Consider the following 20396-nt stretch of genomic DNA (forward strand, 5'->3'; position numbering starts at 1 on the left):
GTTTTGTTGTTTGTTGTATATTGTATATGGAATTTTTATTTTTTCATGGAAGCAATCAATAATGAAGTGCAGTCTTCAAATAAATAGTTTTATTGAAAAAAATTAAAATATTAATTAAAATTCGAATTAGTGTACAATAAATATTAAAACATTTTCCTCATTGTACTAAACAAGGGAGTTGAAATCCCTGTAGAAAATCTATAGAATACATAATCTTGTTTGTAGAGAAACACATAAATCCACTGCAAAATAAATTTAAAATACCGATTCCCGGGTTATTAAAAACATGGTTAGATCAAGTAGTTGTGACGCCACAAAGCCTTGTTTACACTATCAAACTTTATGTTAAAAAAATGTGATGTGCCCATATATGGACATGATGATGTCATATCACCACCATATTTGGGGATATCACTACCATATTTGAGCACATCACACTTTTTTTGTCAAACTAGTTTGATAGTGTAGACAGAGTTTTAAACTGCGTTGTAATTTGATAAAACCGAAAAAAAAACAAAACAGTTATGTTGAATAGAATGAATCGCCAACAAAATCTTGTTGAAGGTCACTGTAAAAAAATACAGCATTACTGTATTAATCTTTTTTTTTAAAATTAAAAATCTTTTGAAATTATGTGGATGACCAGTGCACACTTTTGATCCAACAATTTTGACCTTGTTCAATTATTTGCTAAATTGGGTTATTATTATTATTATATATATTTTTTTTTCAACTTTATTTATAGAGGGTAACCCCTCCAGCTAGACAAATTAATGCCAGTTGATATTTAGGAGCCCTCTTAAATTCATACAAATGATAAATAACATTATGATAAAATACATTATTTACAAATAAATGCAGTCATAAGCCCCCCTCTGAAAAAAAAAAAACTCAATCCCACCGTGGGATTACAATGGGACCCCTATTCACAATACGCGCTTTATTCATTTCCACGGTTGTCTAGTACTACCAGCTGAACTTGGTCGTGCTGAACTTGGTCTTGCTGAATTTGGTCGTTTTCCCCCAGCGGAACTAGGTCGTGCTGAACCTGCAGAAAAAGGTCTATTAGTTGACCCTTGCGTTGTCATACTCATACTGCCAGAAACGGGCGGACTCCACATCAGTATTTGACCTTTAACTGTACTCTCCTTTTCCCAAGGTGCGGGAAAGCTCGGCGTCGGTAACCGTGGTCCGAATAGTGTCTCATCCACGTACGATGGCGAGTGTTTATGAATACGGTATGGGTTGTGTGTCCGAGGCATTCCTTTTAAAGGTGTTTTAATTTTGGGAACTTTTGTTTCATCACCTTTTTTTGTCAGGGTTGACTGATTATTGCCATTTGAGTTAATGTCTAATTTTGGAGTGAGCTTTACTGCAGACGCCTTAAATAGTGTTTCATCAACTTGTGATTGTTCAGCTACTTTGCGGTATTTGTAAGTTTTTTTGACAGGTGTGGTTCTCCCTGTGAAAGGTCGATTTGAATCTCTTCCGGATTCTAAAAGTCCTGTTGTTGTACCAAAACCACTCATTGTTATCGTGTTCCTCGAATTAACATGTCCATTAATTCATTTTTGTCATTTTTAAACATCAATCTGAAATTAATCGGAGAAGCATTAGCATTAATTTTATGATTAACTTATGGACTTCTGTTCAGGCATATTAATATTTATTGGGTTTAAAAAAATTCTAATCTAAAGCCTCTCTACAAAAATAAACAGCAAAACAATGAACTATCTTTATATTATAGTGTTGTGTTACGTGTAGCCCGCTAGTAGTAGCCCGCTAGTAGTATAGTAGCCTATTTATTTTGTATTTATTATATAAATAGGGAATTTGCTTGTTACAGTATAGATAGGTAGACCCTACTACTCTACTAGTACTAGCCTAGAGAAGCCTATACCCTGATGATACTGTGATAATAATTAATTATAGGCCTAGTTAGAGGCTAGGTCTAGCTAGTTTTTTTAGGGCCTAGGCCTAGGCTGGATTTAGGGCCTGGTGGGTGGGTTAGTAATGAATGTATACAGCCTATAATATAGGGTAGGGCTAGGCCTAGCTAGGTAATAAATAGGCCTAGAAGGCTAGGCTAGAAAGTGTAGGGCCTAACTAGGCCTAGCCTCTATCTAGAAATAGTAATAGTAGACTAGGTAAGCTAGTTTAGCATAAATTAACAAATAGGCTAGGCCTAGTACTTGCCTTTCAAATTTTGCAAAGAACCCCCTCTTTCTTTCTTGTCTTTTTCAGTTGTTGTTTATTAATATTATCTTTTTATCCAATAAAAACAAATTGAGGGCGCGCTATCTAATGGGAGATTCGATTTCCGCCGCCGCCATGCGCCATCAAAACAAAAACATTTACACATTGAGAGCAGAGTTGAGACACCAGTCTGTATTGCATTGAGGAGGACCTAGTACTGTAAAGGTGAGTGTGAAATTAATTAGAGATTCATTTATTTTCAAAGGCATTAGAGAAACATTTGGGATAGATTCAATCAATTAATTATATTATTTATCATATTAGGCCTAATAAGTCACTTGTTACACGTAAAGTGATACAATTTATCTTGTTGTATTTAAATCTTTATTTATGAACAATATTAAATAATATTATTTAAATGGAGTGCAGAGGCATGTGATTTTTGAGTTTCTACTACATCTCTGAATTGAGGGTACTGGTATTGGTAGGCCTATCATGATTTTATGAAATTACATTTTTTATGAAGGAAATGGGCTATTTGCACAATTAACCATGTGCAGCAGGTTTTAAATCTATATCACCAAAATGGTGACAGTGGCTTGGACTGCTTTTGTCACATTACTGGCAGCTAGTGACTAGCTAGTGATTTTATATTGCATCATGTTTGTTTAATTTGTTGATTTGTATTATATTTTGTAAAATGTATCTTTTGCCAAAATAAATAATAATAATCATTATAGGCATGGTCAACAGTGCATGTATAACTTCTTTTCAATCACTATTGACTGTTACTGGTTGAGCTTACAATATTGATTGGCACTGTTAATGCATTAAATCCATACTTTTTAAGGAAATGACTTTACACGCCTGTCAACTGGGTGTGTAGAAAGCGACGACCTCGAATTGGACGACCCCAACGACCTAGAATTGGACGACCCATAACACGAAACCGACGACCCCTTTTGCCTAGCCTAGGCCTAAGTGTGGTATAACATCCCGAAGCCGAACATAGCTAAAGATCTTTAAACCATACCTTATATAATACTCGCAAGCAAGCAATTGATTGAAAAAATACAGAAATATCGCCATTTGATACTGAATGTGTCGACACGAACAAACGAACAGATATGGAACGCCAAGAGTGCATCATTTTAAAACTGCATTCGACATATTAAAAATAAATTTAAAAGAAACTAGATTTGAACTCGTCACTACGGACGAGTTAGGTTATCCGCATCGCAAAACCCACGCGCATGACACCTAAGTTAGAATATTGCGCGCAGAAAAACGATTATGCCATTGAAAAAATGTTAGTGAGCCCTCTATTTTGTGTCGCGTCTAAGTGTGTACGGTATACACTATATACTGTATACGTACTACATACAGTGCAGAATAGGTGAAAATAAGTGACCAAAGTTATTGACGCATTTGAACATGATGACGTCATCACAATTTTAAAAATGGTGAATCATGCGAAAGATAATTGATTGATCTAGACAATATAAAAAAATTGAGTGAAATGGAATACAGATAAGTGGAGATGCGCTCTATTAAATTTGACGAGCTATGACAAAAGAGAAAAAAATCCTATATTTTATATTCGGGTGGCCATACGATGATGTCACAATGTCCGGTTAGCCATATCAATGCATGATTCGAGAAAAACAACTCATCTACTTCCAGAATATGTAATTTTAAAAAAGTTCACCACGTAGTTTAGAATTTATGACTGTTTAAAAAAAGGTCTAATTTTGACGATTTTTTGAAGTTTTTCATCAAAAACACGCGCAAATTATCCAATTCTACGTGCTCGTGTGACGTGATTTTCAGTCGAAATTGATTGAAAATTCATAAATTTACTAGAAAAGGCTGAAAAAACAAAAATCAAGCAAAAAAAGATGTTTTTGCGCTACGTGCGCACGCGCGCGTAAAAAAATTGCGCACGCGTGGGAATTTTTGAAATGCTCAAAATGACATGAAACGCATAGAAAGTTGATTAGAAATTGATTTTTCGCATTTTGAAATTTCAAACGCGCATGCGCGCGTAACTTTTTGTGAAACATGCCATTTTTAATCCATAAAAAGTTTGCGCATGATCTCACTTAAATTTTCACAAAGTTTCAATACAAAACAACTTTTAGTTTTTATTCTATGATCAATCATTGAAATTCATGAAATCGCGCGTAACTTACACTGCGCAACTCCAAAATCGTCCAAAAGCTTGGCTGCACATCTACAGCTATAGGTCAACCTTATGACAAAGTTATACAATCTTATGTTGGCCACAAGATAGAGATGTGCTGCGAACAAAATTCGGGGAAAGAAAGAAGAATAACATAGAAAAAAAAAAAAAAAAAAAAAAAAAAAAAAAAGATCCTGACAATAACAAGGGGTTATCCGCCAAGTGCGGATAACCAATAAATATTATACATTACATGGTTAAACCATGGACGTATAATTACATCTCGTCTTCTTATAACGAACACTAGGGGCCGTTTTGACCTGGTTTGCCATTTTTATGATATTTCGTGTGCTAATCGAGTCGAATGCAGTTTTAATGATGCACTCTTGGCGTTCCATATCTGTTCATTTGTTCGTGTCAACACATTCAGTATCAAATGGCGATATTTCTGTATTTTTTCAATCAATTGCTTGCTTGCGATAAGGTATGATTTAAAGATCTTTGGCTATGTTCGACTTTGGGATGTTATACCACATTAGGCCTAGGCTAGGCTAGGGGTCGTCGGTTTCGTGTTATGGGTCGTCCAATTCTAGGTCGTCCAATTCTAGGTCGTTGGGGTCGTCCAATTCGAGGTCGTCGCTTTCTACACACCCCTGTCAACTGAGCACCTAGTAAGTCGATGTGCTAAAAAGACAACATAAATTAAAGGGAAGCTAACAGAAGAAAAGTTGGTTTAAAGGTTAGGTGCGGGCAAAAAATATCTATTGGTCATACCTTCCAATAATTATCGATCTATAGTTTCCCATATGTTTCATAATTTTTTGGATTTTATTTGTTACACGAGCTTGTTGAAAATAAGCACTTTCTTGTCAGTGTGGGGGGGGGGGGGGATAGTTCAAATTACACAGTAAAATCTCAAATTTTGTAAATAGGGAGGCATTTTAAAAAGCTATAAAAAATAAACGGTGTGGTAAAAAAAATGTTATCAGATGACTAAATATAAGAAAAATAACTTGAATTTTACATTTCTGGTAATTTTATTCAACTTCAGATTTTTATTTTCATGCTACTGTATACAGTAGCAAAAATTATCCACCGTATATCCACCATCTTTTTTCACCTTCTAGGGAGTCACCAGACATGTTATTACATTAGGTTAATATACCTAACTACTGAAAAAAAAGTCTTCCTGGTTTTTATGGCAGAATTTTGCCAAATTTTGTATTTGACCATATTAAGGGAAATTCATGTTTTTTCGTCTTGATTTCTGTTACAAATATTTGATTTATGTAGAATTAATCAGATATTATATTTAAAAGTCATGCCTGTACCTGAGCTTTAAGATGATGACGGTAGCTTTTAATTTTTGTTGCGATTAAAAGTATGAAGCATCTCTAGAGCTATCATACACACCCCCACCACCCCCAACCATCTGCCAAAAAATTCCTTTAGCTCTTTGTACTCAATAAATTAGTGACTTTACTGTGTATGACAACCAATGAAACCCAACCAATTTTATCTCAAAGTTTAAGCTTATGGGGCTTTACACTACACTTGTTGGTTTTGTCAACACTTATGGTGCCGTATCAACATTTGACTTATTATACTGGCATACGTTGACCTTTTGATGATCATACTTTACGACATACCAAAATATGCTGCCATACGTAAAATAAGTTAAGAGTGTAAGTTGTTATAAATTCAGAGCATGTTGAAATACGCTGGTACACGTTGGTTGTAAGACTCATTACAGTACGTGCACATAGGCTCAAACACAGATAGGTTAGACATAGACAAAGTTTTTGGTACATAACTTATTTGTTCTATCCTAGCCTATTTTAATATCTTAAAAATAAAATATCAAAATTATTTATATTATTTTTTTCATGCTGACAATTTCAGATATACTTTTTGTTTAGAGAACAACATTAATTATTTTGGTACGTGAACATATTGCTTAATTTTTTTAATAATGTACTGTACACGTTTATCAAAAACCATGAACCAAATTTAATGAAGTACGTGTCTGTAAAAAAGGTGTTTACGTTTTATACGGTTTATTTCTCGACCTTAATATACTTAACTGTAGTTAATTAGATATAAACTTAAAACTATCATAAATACAAGGACAATCATATACATTATGTAAGCTTATATATCATTATGTAAGCTTGAAACTTTAATATTCTTGTGCTCTTCTGATGCTGGTATTGTTGGCAGACTTCATCAATTTTATTTGTTATTAGATAAGTCATTTACATACATAAAAACAAAAGAGATCCTAAATAGACCTGTAAGTAAGGCACTCCACTTTCTTAAAATCTGTTTAGAATGATAACAAACGATAATAAACTGGCATACGTTGACCTTTTGATGATCATACTTTACGACATACCAAAATATGCTGCCATACGTAAAATAAGTTAAGAGTGTAAGTTGTTATAAATTCTACAGAAAACACTAAAGAAATTAGAAAAATAGGCCTAACCATTCATACTGTCTTTGAAAATAATATTTTCAAAAATCTAATCAAATGAAGTCATGATCAGAGCAATACAATTGTTATATGATTTTTGATTTGAGATTCTTTTGATAAACTTGTACATTAACTTAAATTAAGCAATATGTTCACGTATAAAAATAATCAATTAATGTCGTTGCCTAAACGAAAAGTATATCTGTAATTATTGATCATGATTAGTTAGAAAAGACAGAAACAAATTGGTTATCCTTTAGTCCTAGGATGAAATTTATTTTGGTTTTGTAGGAAAATGTACATTTACTGTTCCTTATTGTTGTTTACTGTTAGCAGCCTAATAGGCCTAAACCACTAATGTACAGGCAGGAAGGTTATCATTACAGTAGTTAGTTTACTGTTCCTTGTTGTTGTTTACTGTTAGCAGCCTAATAGGCCTAAACCACTAATGTACAGGCAGGAAGGTTATCATTACGGTAGTTAGTTTACTGTTCCTTGTTGTTGTTTACTGTTAGCAGCCTAATAGGCCTAAACCACTAATGTACAGGCAGGAAGGTTATCATTACGGTAGTTAGTTTACTGTTCCTTGTTGTTGTTTACTGTTAGCAGCCTAATAGGCCTAAACCACTAATGTACAGGCAGGAAGGTTATCATTACAGTAGTTAGTTTACTGTTCCTTGTTGTTGTTTACTGTTAGCAGCCTAATAGGCCTAAACCACTAATGTACAGGCAGGAAGGTTATCATTACGGTAGTTAGTTTACTGTTCCTTGTTGTTGTTTACTGTTAGCAGCCTAATAGGCCTAAACCACTAATGTACAGGCAGGAAGGTTATCATTACGGTAGTTAGTTTTTCTACTGTAATTAACGGTAATGTAAGGAAAGAAAATCGATCATAATTAGTTAGTTTGTTTAATAATATGTAATTAACTGTAAAGCACAGAAAATCATAATTAGTTAGTTTGTTTAATAATATGTAATTAACTGTAAAGCACAGAATACCATAATTACTATTTTTTTAAATAATCTGTAATTATCTATGATGGACAGTAATTCTCTCATCGTGGCCTAATAAAGCACCAGATGCACAAATACCATTCTTTCTTAAGAAATTAAACGCCCAATAGATTATCATTTTAATTGTTGACCATGACGACCTTGACTTACTTACTGAGGTCAAGTTCAAACCAGGTGTTGTCATTAAATGCTGGATAATAAGTAACTTTTTACACTTAGAGTTCTGGTACTGAACAGAAAACACCAATACTTTGATCTCCTGCTAAGGTTGTGAGTCTATAGTGTTTCAGCTTTCTCTACAAATTCATCAACTGTATAGTTTTTTTTTAATCGATCATTCACATTTTTCTTTTGCAAAAACTTTCAGATTCCTCTAGTAGCACTCAAATTTATCGTCAAAAAAAATCAAACAAAAATGTCTGAAAATGGGAAGCCGAGACGTACCAAGAGACAGCGTACGTCTATCCCAGACAGCCCATCAGATCTTCTGCAAGAAAAGGCGGACAAATTTGGATGCAAAGTGACTGATAAGGAGTTCCCAGTCAAGATGGACTTGCAGGATCCCATGGCATTCCTACGGGAAGAATTTAAGATTCCAAAAATGAAAGGTTTACCTGAAGGTAAGTTGTTGCTGATCATCTCAGCCTCCACCTCTACGTTTGTTTAGTTATCCACGTCTGTATTGGTTTAGTTATCCACCTCTGTGTTGGTTTAGTTATCCACCTCTGTGTTGGTTTAGTTATCCACCTCTGCGTTGGTTCAGTTATCCACCTCTGTGTTGGTTTTATTATCCACCTCTGTGTTGGTTTTATTATCCACCTTTGTGTTGGTTTTATTGTCCACCTTTGTAAAACAAGTTAAATTTAAAGATGCATTTTTTCCTGAAAAAATAATTATGAAACATTTTTCTGTTGAATATGCAATTTCAATGTCACATAATAGTTATCCACTTTGACAAAAAATTAGATCAAAAACAAATTTATTTACCTGTAAAAAAACTGTAATGAAACGCAAAGAATAGTCAAGTTGGCTGCCAGCCAATGGATTTTTGGTTGAATTTAAACATTTATTTTGTCACATTGCTTGTATCTGTAGGCAAGATACTTTACTTACGTTTGCCTCTCTCCACCCAGGTGTATAAATGGGTACCCGGTTAGATCAAGACACAACTTTGCGCTGATTACTAGCTGCATTATGGAAGTATGTTTCCATACGTGTTTGATCCAAAAAAATGACTGGGGTAATAATGTTCAGCGCTTAAAGGTTTCATTACATTAGGCGCTATATAAATCTTAAAATCCAGGATATTATTATTATTAACATTACTTTTTTTTTTCTACGGAACTGATTAACTTTATTAAAACTACAAAATAACCTAGTTAAAGTCTGATTTAATTATTCTTCATTTTTCATGTTTTTTGGGAACAATACATCTTTAAATGTGAAGTATAATACAGAATTATTAGTATCATTTTAATGTTCCCTCTGATACAGTTTAGAAGTTTTCAACCTGTAATTGACATGACAAATGATAATACAATCCACTATCCCAATACCGGACACCTTTGGTCTGGCCTAATATGTCTGGTTTTCTGGAAAGTCTGGTATTCAGAATGTGGGTTTAATAGTAAAAATGAATTTGGGTCTGTTTGTACTTCAAGAGTTTCCGGTTTTCAGAGAGTCGGGTATTGGGAAAATCAACGTACTATTTACTGAAAATAATAATTAACAGACAAAATGCTTAAATTTGTATTTTATCAGTGGACCTATCTTTAGTCGATGGAGAAGAAGATTGTATCTACATGTGTGGTAATTCATTAGGGTTAATGCCTAATATGGCAAGACATTATCTCAACAACGAACTGGACAAATGGTCTAATGTGTAAGTAGTGTAATTTTTTCCACTTATTATTTGTTTTAATTAGATGTTAGGGAGCTTTTGATTTGCTACGACCATTGACCTGGCTAGGTCATGTCAATCTGTGTGTCGTCGACCTAGAAACCATACAAAATCTGTCAAGAGAGTGAGGGCACACGTACGGTAAATATCGCTGCAAGCGCATAATGAATTAACATGATATAGTTGTTGTTCGTTGGTCTTCACAAATTGAAAGTTCCTTAAGTATTAAATAAGCTCATCGAGATTCAAATCAGACAGCGCCAACTAAAACTTTTCATCTGGCCTTGTTGTACGATGCTGTATGAGTTGGCCTTTAGGGATAGAGTGAGCGCCCATTTTGCCTACTAAAACCGGCACTGAATATGATATACAGTGTTTCTAGTAATTTTTGGTAACAAAGGATTCTTGTACTACAGTGAGTGTATACATCTAAATTAGCAGCTGTTTCAAGACCTCTTGATAAGTAAACCAAATATTTAAACAAATCATACAAACAATTATGGTGAACCAGCATATGAGAAACATATTAATTTTAATAATAATGTTTATTCGGTCACCAATGAAAAATAAACAGGAGTGATTGATTGAAATATGTATTTATACTGGGTAACCTCTTCAGTCAAGGACTGGTCTCCCAGAGGGCCCAGTTGGTGATCAGTGGCTGTGATGTACTAATACACCGGGGTAACCCCCTACTCGTCTCGAAAGATGTACTAGGTTCTTTAAAGTGCACACGAGCTAGATGTGTACACTGGACCTACGGTTTATAGTCCTTATCCGAGAAGACTCGTTCTACCACCAGAACCATGGAGTGAGTGAGCCTCGAACCCCTGCCGATGTTATGGCTACGTAATTACGGTTCCACTGTCTTAACCGCTCGGCCACTCACTCACTACGAGTGAGAATAGGCTAAAGCCCAAACAGATTCTGCACTCACTCCATACAATACAAAATACAGTTAAAATTAACCATATACAAGAAAATTAAACAGTTGTAATACAAATACAGTACAACTATACATACTGTAACATATAAATGTTTTGTTTTTAGAGCAGCCTTAAAGATGTATTGTCCCCCTGAAAAAATAATTCTTAAAACATTTTTTGTTTAATATTCCATTTTAAAGTAACATAATAGTTATCCACTTTGACCAAAAATTGGATCGAAAAAAAATGTATTTACCTGAAAAAAATGTAATTTAAAGCAAAAAATGGTCAAATTGGCTGCCAGCCAAAGGAATATTGGTTGAATTTAACTATTTATTCTGTCATTTTATAAGTGAAAACATGATTTCTTTCGTTTCTTTTTCTATGGATGGAAGTGATTAACTTTATTAAAACTACAAAATAACATATTCAAAGTCTGATTTAATTAATCTTCATTTTTCATGTTTTTGGAGGACAATACATTTTTAAATATTTTGAGTGTTTTCTCAGTAATTTATTTTATCTAGTTTTATTTGTTTTAGCTGAAATAATATAATAAGTCTGACCGGCATATTAAAACGTTATTTTAATGTATTTGTTTAAAACATTCAATTAATAACTTAATATTGTGCAATTCCTGAAACGTGCTGGTATATTCTCTGAGTGGAATGAATGATGATAGTGTTTTGTCTTTTGTTAACTAATAATTAAAAATCAATTTTTAATGGAAAAAATGTAATTGATACCATACGGTGAGGTAAAAAAACAACCTTTTAATTACAACCATTATAATTAAAGAATTTTACATTAGACATATTGTATAGTTGCTTTATAATTTTTTAGTCATTTGTAATACAATTCATTTCAGTCCTTGACTGTCGTTTTGTAATATATTTTTATATACCAAATAAATAAATAATTAATTTTTATATGATTGTTTTTTTTTATGGATATACTATCTACTGTACCATATGTTTGTATCACTTACTGTTTTATTTATTGTATATATCATATTTAAAATTAAAGAATTTATTTTTATACGGTTAGTTTATAGTTCTAACCTGATTATTTATTTTAAATTTAAAATACCGGTAGTTGTCTACCATCTTTTGGTATTGCTATTTAAATTGAAGAATGTTGTATTAGACATATTTACATTTGCTGTATATAGTATCATATTTTAATATCTAGCTCTGTCTACACTATCAAACTAGTTTGACAAAAAAATGTGATGTGCCCAAATATGGTAGTAGTATGCTTAAATATGGTAGTGATATGACATCATCATGTCCATATATGGGCACATTTTTTTGTCATATACAATTTAATAGTGTAGACAGCTCTAGAATAATGATGTTTTCTTGATTATGGCAGAGGTGTATATGGACATTTTATGGGTGAACTGCCATGGACTGAATGTGATTCAAGAATACAGGGAGACATGGCCAGGATAGTGGGTAATGCTATAAATAATTAATTAATTTACAAATTACATATGGCTGTTAAGCTCTGTCTACACTGTCAAACTAGTGTGAAAAAAAGTGATGTGCCCAAATACGGTACTGATATGCCCATATATGGTAGTGATATGCCCAAATATGGTAGTGATATGACATCATCATGTCCATATATGGGCACATCACATTTTTTGGACACATAAAGTTTGATAGTGTAGACAGAGCTTAACAGTGGTAATGAAGTCAATAATGATGAATGCAATAATTAATAACAATAATAATATTAACATTAGATAAATCATGAATGATTCCACCAAACTTAATAATAACATTGATATTCACAAATAATAGAGCAAAATACAGAGTAACATAATAAATATACAACTAATAATGAACAAATTAATAATAAATGCAAGAAAGAAACATAAGTGAAAAAAGGAAATCACAGCAAAAAAGCTTCAAATTATTAAAATATTCACTAATTATAATAGTTACATTGATAATGATGATCATGATAAAGTTATACTATTATTTAATATGGTTCATCTCTCCATCTGTCAAGCGCTGCCTTTGTACAGACAAATTCAATTATTTTAAAATTGAAAATTGCTTGTCACTTATATAAAACATAAAAAATATGATAAAATGGTTAAAATACAAACAGTACGACGCAAAGGGGTAAAACACAAAAGCAACAAATATAAAAATTACATAAAAAGGTTTAAAACATGGTGAAAAGTCACATGGTGAAAAGTCACAGTAGGAACAACAGTACAACAGCTGTAACATTGACAGGACCAAGACCCTATTCTCAACACAAAAAGATGCACTTGGTTCTTTCAAGTGTACACATTACTGGGCCTCCGTTTTTAAATTGTTATCCAAGTGTACTAGTATACACACAACCACTGTCACACACAGACACTTATAACTCATCATGAGGCCCCTTCATTGTCAGCATACTCTGTTTAGTATCACCCTCTATAAATAAGGTGAAATGAAAATATGACTTCTGCAACATCTGAATTATGGGAGAGGAGGCTAATTTTCTGGCTATAGGAGTCAGTTCCCATGCTTTAACCCCATAGCTACTCAACGTCTCTGTGATAGTTAAGCCTCATGATTTTATCCATATATTTGTAGGTGCCAAGACCAGTGAAGTGGCTGTGATGAACGCACTGACTGTCAATCTCCACTTATTAATGGTGAGTTGTTATTTTTCTCAATAATTTAAGAGTTTTTTCACAAAGGTGATATGGATGTAAAGTTTTTAGTAGGTGCACTAGTGAAATTAAGAAACCAAAATCTTTATATTTTGAAAGAAATCTGTTTGAGAATTTAAACTTTATGAATCCTCTTCTATCTTTATGTTTGAATGTTGTCTGTATACTTTTGTATTGTTTTTAAGAGATGATTCTGCCATATTATGTATGTAATTTATGCAGTCACAGAATCAGAAAAATTTAGACATTTTTCTCAAGTTAAATATGACAATAACACCAAAAATGTAAACCAATTTGAATTAAAAAATGGTTATTTTTTGTATTGTAGATTTCATTTTATAAACCAACAGAAACCCGGAAAAAGATCTTAGTGGAATCAAAGGCATTTCCTTCAGATCAGGTAACGATCAAAATTGAATTAATTTAGTTTGGTGGCTTGCTTACTAATCCCAGAATTCTAGGTTTGAATCCTTGTTCCTCTAACTATTTAACTCATAATCAGAAAGTATGTTAAATGTATGTTGGCTTTCGTAGAAACAACCCACCTTTAGTATTTCCCTCTTTTTGTTCTTTCTTTTTTTCATTACTTCTTACATATAAGTTCAATTGTCTTTAATTAATGGAGTACCAGGCTCAAATCTTAATAAACAATTCTTTCTGCTCATAACAAATTTTTTGTAAATATATTTCTTTGCAGTACATGATTGAAAGCCAAATAAAACTACACGGTGGAAATCCTGAAGATTGTATCATTTATGCAAGCCCAAGAGAGGTACTGTATAAATGCTGTTAAATTTAATACTGTATATTCAAAATAAGGGTTTGATATTGTTCTAGGTTAGATGTACTGTCTCCAAAAAACATGAACATTGTAGTTTTAATAATATTTTTAAAAAAAATTATGGTTAAACAAATGGTTAAATTCAACCAAAAACCCATTGGCTGGCAGCCAATTTGACTATATTTTTGTGAATAAGTGAACGATTGTTACCATCAAAATGGCATATTCAACAACAAAAAATTGAAAAAAAAATTTTTTTTCAGGGGGACACTATATATATTTTTTTTAAATTTGCATATATGCAATATTTTGTAATTTAGTGTGTGGTTTTTTTAAACAGGGAGAAGATAGCATACGATTGGAGGATATATTGGCATTAATTGAGAAGCATGGGTCAGAGATTGCCACAATCATGTTTTGTGGTGTCCAGTATTATACTGGTCAATTATTTGACATACAGGCCATCACGAAAGCTGGACATAGTAAGGTAGGTATCACATAGTTAATTTTATTTGTCCAAAAGGAAATTCATGTTGACATACAATTGCTCGAAATTAGTTGAAGGTTAGTAACACAGAAAAAGACAATAATATTTGAAAAATACAACAGAGCTACAATATTACTCTGATTAACACCTGAGTGGAATAAAAAGCCTGATTGAATGTGGAACAAAAGAATTAAGGAGACGTTTTGTTCTACCTCAAACAGTCCTTAATAACCTTCCAGATCTTAACCATTGATAATTACTATGGAGTGAACTGAACTTTTATTGTATCTCTTTTAAATCAGAGGCCACAGTCTCAATGAGATGTGCAACAAGTTTACAATGAAAAATATATATATAGTGGTAGGCCAAACTGTTGTTTTGCTTACCAGTTTCAAGGTCCTACACTCCTTAGCTGTTGTATCAAGGTTTAACAGCAAAAGCATTGCTTTATGTCGAACGAATAAATTAGCTGAAATATAAAAAAATGAATAAATTAAAAAATATGTGGGTTGTTATGGATTTTTTTTTAACATGACCACTCTGTGCGAGTCCATAGTTAAGACGGATTTGTACATATATTTGTTTTGTTTTTTGTTTGTTTTTATATATTTAAGAAAATTTCCAAGGATAACCATAAGCGAATTCATTCACTATCCTTCTTAAATTTATTTATTTATTTATTTATTTATTTAGGTTTAAAAACACATACAAAACAGCAGCCATTGGCTGATAACGTTTGTTTACAATCAAAGGTGGCAATCCTGTTCACAAGACAAAACATATACACAAGATGCTCTACATAAACAAAGTCTTTTGGGAGTGGAGTTGTAATTTGTCATTAGAAAAAAATCCTGATATATGACAGGACTTGAACCCAGGACCCTTGGATTACTTTATAATTACGCATACTATACACATTCATCTGTCTGTCTATTCATTTTTTTTCTTTGCTCATTAATTTCAAGGGTTGCATCGTAGGGTTTGATCTTGCACATGCCGCTGGGAATGTGGAGCTGAATCTTCATGATTGGGATGTTGACTTTGCTGCTTGGTGTAACTATAAGGTGAGTTTTTATTTTTGTACCTGAACAAGGGTGTGTATCTGTTTTTTAATGTTGGGGTGTGTGGGGGAAGAGAGACACAGAGAATTTGAAGCAAAAGAAAAACCTGAAACAGAGTTTCTGACACTGCAGTGTGGAGTTGTTGTTTTATACCCAATTTTTGTTGTTGATGAAAAGTGGGGGAAAATTGTGAAAACATTTGATTGGTGATCAAGATAAACATTTTAGTTATGTTCATTCATTTATCAGTGGAAAATTACTTCCATTTATTGTCATTTGCATATAAAATATACATAGACATTATGTTTGCTCTGAGATATACAAAAAGTATTGAAAGTTTATAGGCAAATATTTATGTATAAACTTGGCATTTTTCCAGCTAATTTAATATTTCGCCAAAATGTGTTGATGTGTTATTTCTCTGCTTGTATTTGCTACAGTATATGAATGGTGGAGCTGGTTGTCTGGGCGGTGCATTCATGCATGAAAAACATTCTCAAACCGACAAAACAAAGTAAGTATCGACATATACGTTGTTGAAATTACCAAATAAAATGTATAATGATGTGGTTTTATGTTATAATATAACTTTATTGTTTGAATACTGTCTACTGTACATGTATTTTTGTACATTTTTATCATAAACTGAAATGCTGCTGGTACTAAAGTTTTCACTGTTTAAATAGTAAAAGTTAATAAAGAATTACTACATACAATAACGAGTAATTTTGTTTAGTTGAATAGCATGTTGTTTTTATAGTATGCATCTAACCCCATTGCTAGGGTTTTGTTTTCTTAAAAATACAGTAGTATTACTATTAGATTCTCCATATTATCTTTGCCAAGTTTTGTTTTGTTTTTTATATATATTTAGGCAAATTGCCAAGGATAACTATAAGCAAAACAGGTGGCAATCCTGTTAACTAGACAAATATATGCACAAAATGCTCTACATAAACGAAGTCACTTTAACTACTATGGCAACTACACCTACCCAATATTAACCTCTATAGCACACCACCCATATTTTTCTGTTCATTGTAGATTGAATGGCTGGTGGAGTCATCGAAATGAAACAAGATTTCAAATGAGTAACAGTAAGTTGTAAATAATGTATTTAGGCATTATTTGTTTGCTTTGTTATTGTGTTTGTTTATATGTATCTGATTTTACACTAGAGCTCAATTCTTCACATGTTCTTGTATGTGGTTGTGTATGTACTGTACAGTAAACTCTCCAAATACCAGACTCTCTGAAAACCGGAATCTCTCCCAATATGAGGTCCGAAATTCCTTTTTACAATTGTGAGTGAATGGCCGAGCGGTAGATAGTGGAACCGTAATTACGTAGCCATAACATCGGCAGGGGTTCGAGGCTCACTCACTCCATGGTTCTGGTGGTAGAACGAGTCTTCTCGGATAAGGACTATAAACCGTAGGTCCAGTGTACACATCTAGCCTGTGTGCACTTTAAAGAACCTAGTACATCTTTCGAGACGAGTAGGGAGTTACCCCGGTGTATTAGTACATCACAGCCACTGATCACCAACTGGGCCCTCTGGGAGACCAGTCTTTGACTGAAGAGGTTACCCAGTATAAATATATATTTCAATCAAATTAAAAACACATTCTGAATACCCGACTTTCCGAAAAACCAGACATATTTGGCCAGCCCTGGAAGGTGTCTGGTATTGGGATAGTTTTAGATTGTACTCAAACAGTTGTTTCAAGATTTCGCTCTGGTGGCCGGATAAATACATTTTGTACAAAACGTACGTTGATTTATGTACAATTAACCAGATATTATATTTAAAACTAACTAGAAAGAAATACAAAAAAAATGTGAAAACAGGCAGTGCAGAGGATCAATTGTTTGCATATTATAATAATTTAAAAAATTTAAAATTATATTTATTTTAATAATTTGTGTATTCAATAAATAAACAATTTTTTTTATTATTTTTATATAGATATAGAGCTGTCGCCTGGAATTGAGGGCTACCACATATTGTAATAATTAAAAAATGTAAAATTATATTTATTTTGAAAGCTTGTGTATTCAATATATAAAAAAATAATTCATATTTTTATATAGATATAGAGCTGTCGCCTGGAATTGAGGGCTACCGTATTTCAAATCCCTCGATTATGGCATTAGCCCCTATTAAGGCCAGTCTTGAGGTTAGTAATTTTTTTAAAACTTTACATGCTATTTTAATAACCTTTGACCTTTTTTACAATTAAATTCCAACCACACCTGTATTTCAACCCAAATCAACATAAAATATCCAGAATTAATTTGTAATTGTTTCTTTTCTATTTTTTTTTTTTTTTGCAGGTTTTTAATAAAACAAATATGTCGGAATGCATTGCTAAACAGGTGCTTCTAACCGGTTATTTTGAGTATTTATTAAATACGATGTTAGTTGAGAGTGTAGTGGAACAAGGAAAGCCTTACATCAAAATCCTGACACCATCTGATCCAAAGCAAAGAGGATGTCAGTTGTCGTTGATCTTCTCGATCCATGTCAATCAAGTCCAGCTAGAACTGAAAAAGAGAGGAGTTACAGTAAGTGGCTTAAAGCTCTGTCCACACTATCAAACTAGTTTGACCAAGTATGATGTGGCTAAATATGGTAGTGATATGACATCATCATGTCCATATATGGGCACATCACATTTTTTTTTTGTCACATAGATGTTTGATAGTGTAGACAGAGCTTTAGAATATTTGAAGTCAAGAGATGGTCAATAGACACAAATATGCTTGATTCACCCAAGGGTGTTTTTCGTCATGCAATGCTGCATGTAAAAAAATTTAAAAACAAAATAAAGCATTGAAAATATATACAATAATTAAGATAATTTACATCAGTAAAACTCATTTACAGATATTTAAATTTGAAGCATTTTTGTGTCAAGGTTGTTTGAAAGTTTACAACCTTTAATGACTCAAGACTTTTCTTTTATTTTGTTAACTTTATTAGTAATGCTTGCTTGGTTCCCACTACGAAGCAACATAAGAACATAAGCACAACAAAGTTTGACCACTCCTGAGGACGATCAAAGTACATTGATTGAAACGTCGAGAAACTCAACAGTTCTTTTCAGAACTAATATACGTGGTGTACCGCAAACTTTATATCAACATTTGATTTCGCCATGCAAACCTTCAAACAATGTAAAGTTTGACCAATCACAAGCGATGGGTTATTCAAGCTTCGCTTCTGATTGGTCAACTCGCCTGCGTTATATCTACATCCTTGCGTTGCATCGTGGGAACCATGCTTAAGTAAAACGAACAATAGCCTATAAAGTTTTGTTACAGATGCACAATGAAAACTATTCACAATGCTTTTATTACCAATTTACATATTTACTTTACTATTTTATATTTTCTTAGAGTGATAAACGTGAACCAGACGTGCTTCGCTTTGCTCCAGTTCCTCTGTACTCGAGGTATATTGATGTTTATCGTCTTGTGTACGCTATACAGGATGCCATGAAGGTGGCTGCGTTAAACCCAATGCCTGACATGCCTTGTGAAAACAGTTGAGGAAATTCCAGAAATTCAGTGGTATTATGAATGTGTTTTTCATGGTAAAAAGATGAAATTTTAATTCAAAGTTGTTTATCTCTCAAGGACAATTAAAAAAACATTGATTCAATTTATTTTCCAAATTGCAAAGATTATTTGATGAAATAAATGGTTAAAATAAAGCAAAAAGGTAAAAAACCAAAAGAGCAAAGGACAATAAAATAAACAAATACTAAAAGACAAATTCTTACGCAATGCAAATATAGGCGAACATTTTGTTAAAATATAATAACGCACATTAGATTTTTGCATTGTAACTTAAGTTAATACTGTATAAAATGAGATATTGTTTGAATTGATGTTTACACACACATGGTAGGACCCCTCAAAAGGGGCAATTAAAAAGGCTTGCCAGGTCTATTGCATTGTTAGGTCAGTAGTGAGCCTATTTTTAATCATTTTAAAATTTTGTATATCTACAGTAATACTAAAATATAGTAAATAAAAATATATATTTTTTATTTTCGCTATAATGAGTGTTATTCTGCCAAAAATATTTGCAATAAAAGCGTATTGTTTCACTGCCAGTCAGTATAGTTATAGTAATTCATTACTCGTTCTGAGCCAGTTGTATCCTTATCGATGCCGACTTGTTTCGCCACTAGGACTATGGCCAAAGAGTGCCTTTGTTAATATTATGGCTGTGGTTTGTGATGCCTGTCTTGGTTTGACTTTTATGTGCTTAATATTTGGGTTGAGGCGGCTTTTTCTCAATCTCACAGAATTCCTCATCTTTATCATTTCAAATGAATTGATTAATCAATATTCAGTATATAACTGGGCGGTTTACAATTTCTTATAATGCCTATACATGTTTACATGCTTTAAAGCTCTGTCTACATTATCAAAGTGTGATGTGCCCAAATATGGTAGTGATATGCCCAAATATGGTAGTGATATGCCCAAATATGGTAGTGATGACATCATCTTGTCCATATATGGGCACATCATATTTTTTTGTCATATAAAATTTGATAGTGTAGACAGAGCTCAATAATTTTGATTCTTTAAAATGCTATGCATCAAATATGTTCACTTTGGCTAAAAAATAAATAATAGGAAATATTTATTTCTAGCATTGAATTGTACAGTGAC

The 20396-nt window shown here is 32.8% G+C and overlaps 2 protein-coding genes across 5 annotated transcripts in view; one reads left to right on the plus strand and one right to left on the minus strand.

The window, feature by feature from the left end:
* The window catches only part of LOC140039445 (RBPJ-interacting and tubulin-associated protein 1-like), a 31027-nt gene extending 12802 nt beyond the window's left edge, over nt 1-18225 (minus strand). The window contains exons 1-4 of one of the 4 annotated variants that reach the window (XM_072085058.1): nt 18162-18225; nt 15030-15112; nt 8484-8750; nt 148-1592 (exon numbers count right to left, since the gene is read on the minus strand). In XM_072085058.1, the coding sequence (XP_071941159.1) occupies nt 945-1529 (585 nt within the window). In that variant the 5' untranslated portion in view covers nt 1530-1592; nt 8484-8750; nt 15030-15112; nt 18162-18225 and the 3' untranslated portion in view covers nt 148-944. Of the gene's footprint in view, nt 1-147; nt 1593-2196; nt 2266-8240; nt 8357-8483; nt 8751-15029; nt 15113-18161 lie in introns of those variants that run through there. The other 3 variants (XR_011842518.1, XR_011842519.1, XM_072085051.1) reach the window with 3 other exon arrangements.
* On the plus strand, nt 8285-20193 carry LOC140063621 (kynureninase-like). Its single transcript, XM_072110046.1, has 13 exons — nt 8285-8489; nt 9631-9751; nt 12070-12152; nt 13296-13357; nt 13704-13775; nt 14073-14147; nt 14497-14643; nt 15609-15707; nt 16145-16218; nt 16749-16801; nt 17799-17884; nt 18042-18272; nt 19107-20193. The coding sequence occupies exons 1-13, from the start codon at nt 8285-8287 to the stop codon at nt 19257-19259; spliced, it is 1461 nt and encodes a 486-aa protein (XP_071966147.1). The 3' UTR covers nt 19260-20193.
* Nucleotides 20194-20396: the final 203 nt, after the last annotated feature.

Source organism: Antedon mediterranea, chromosome 1 (genome assembly GCF_964355755.1).
Source record: "Antedon mediterranea chromosome 1, ecAntMedi1.1, whole genome shotgun sequence".
NCBI lineage: Eukaryota > Metazoa > Echinodermata > Crinoidea > Comatulida > Antedonidae > Antedon > Antedon mediterranea.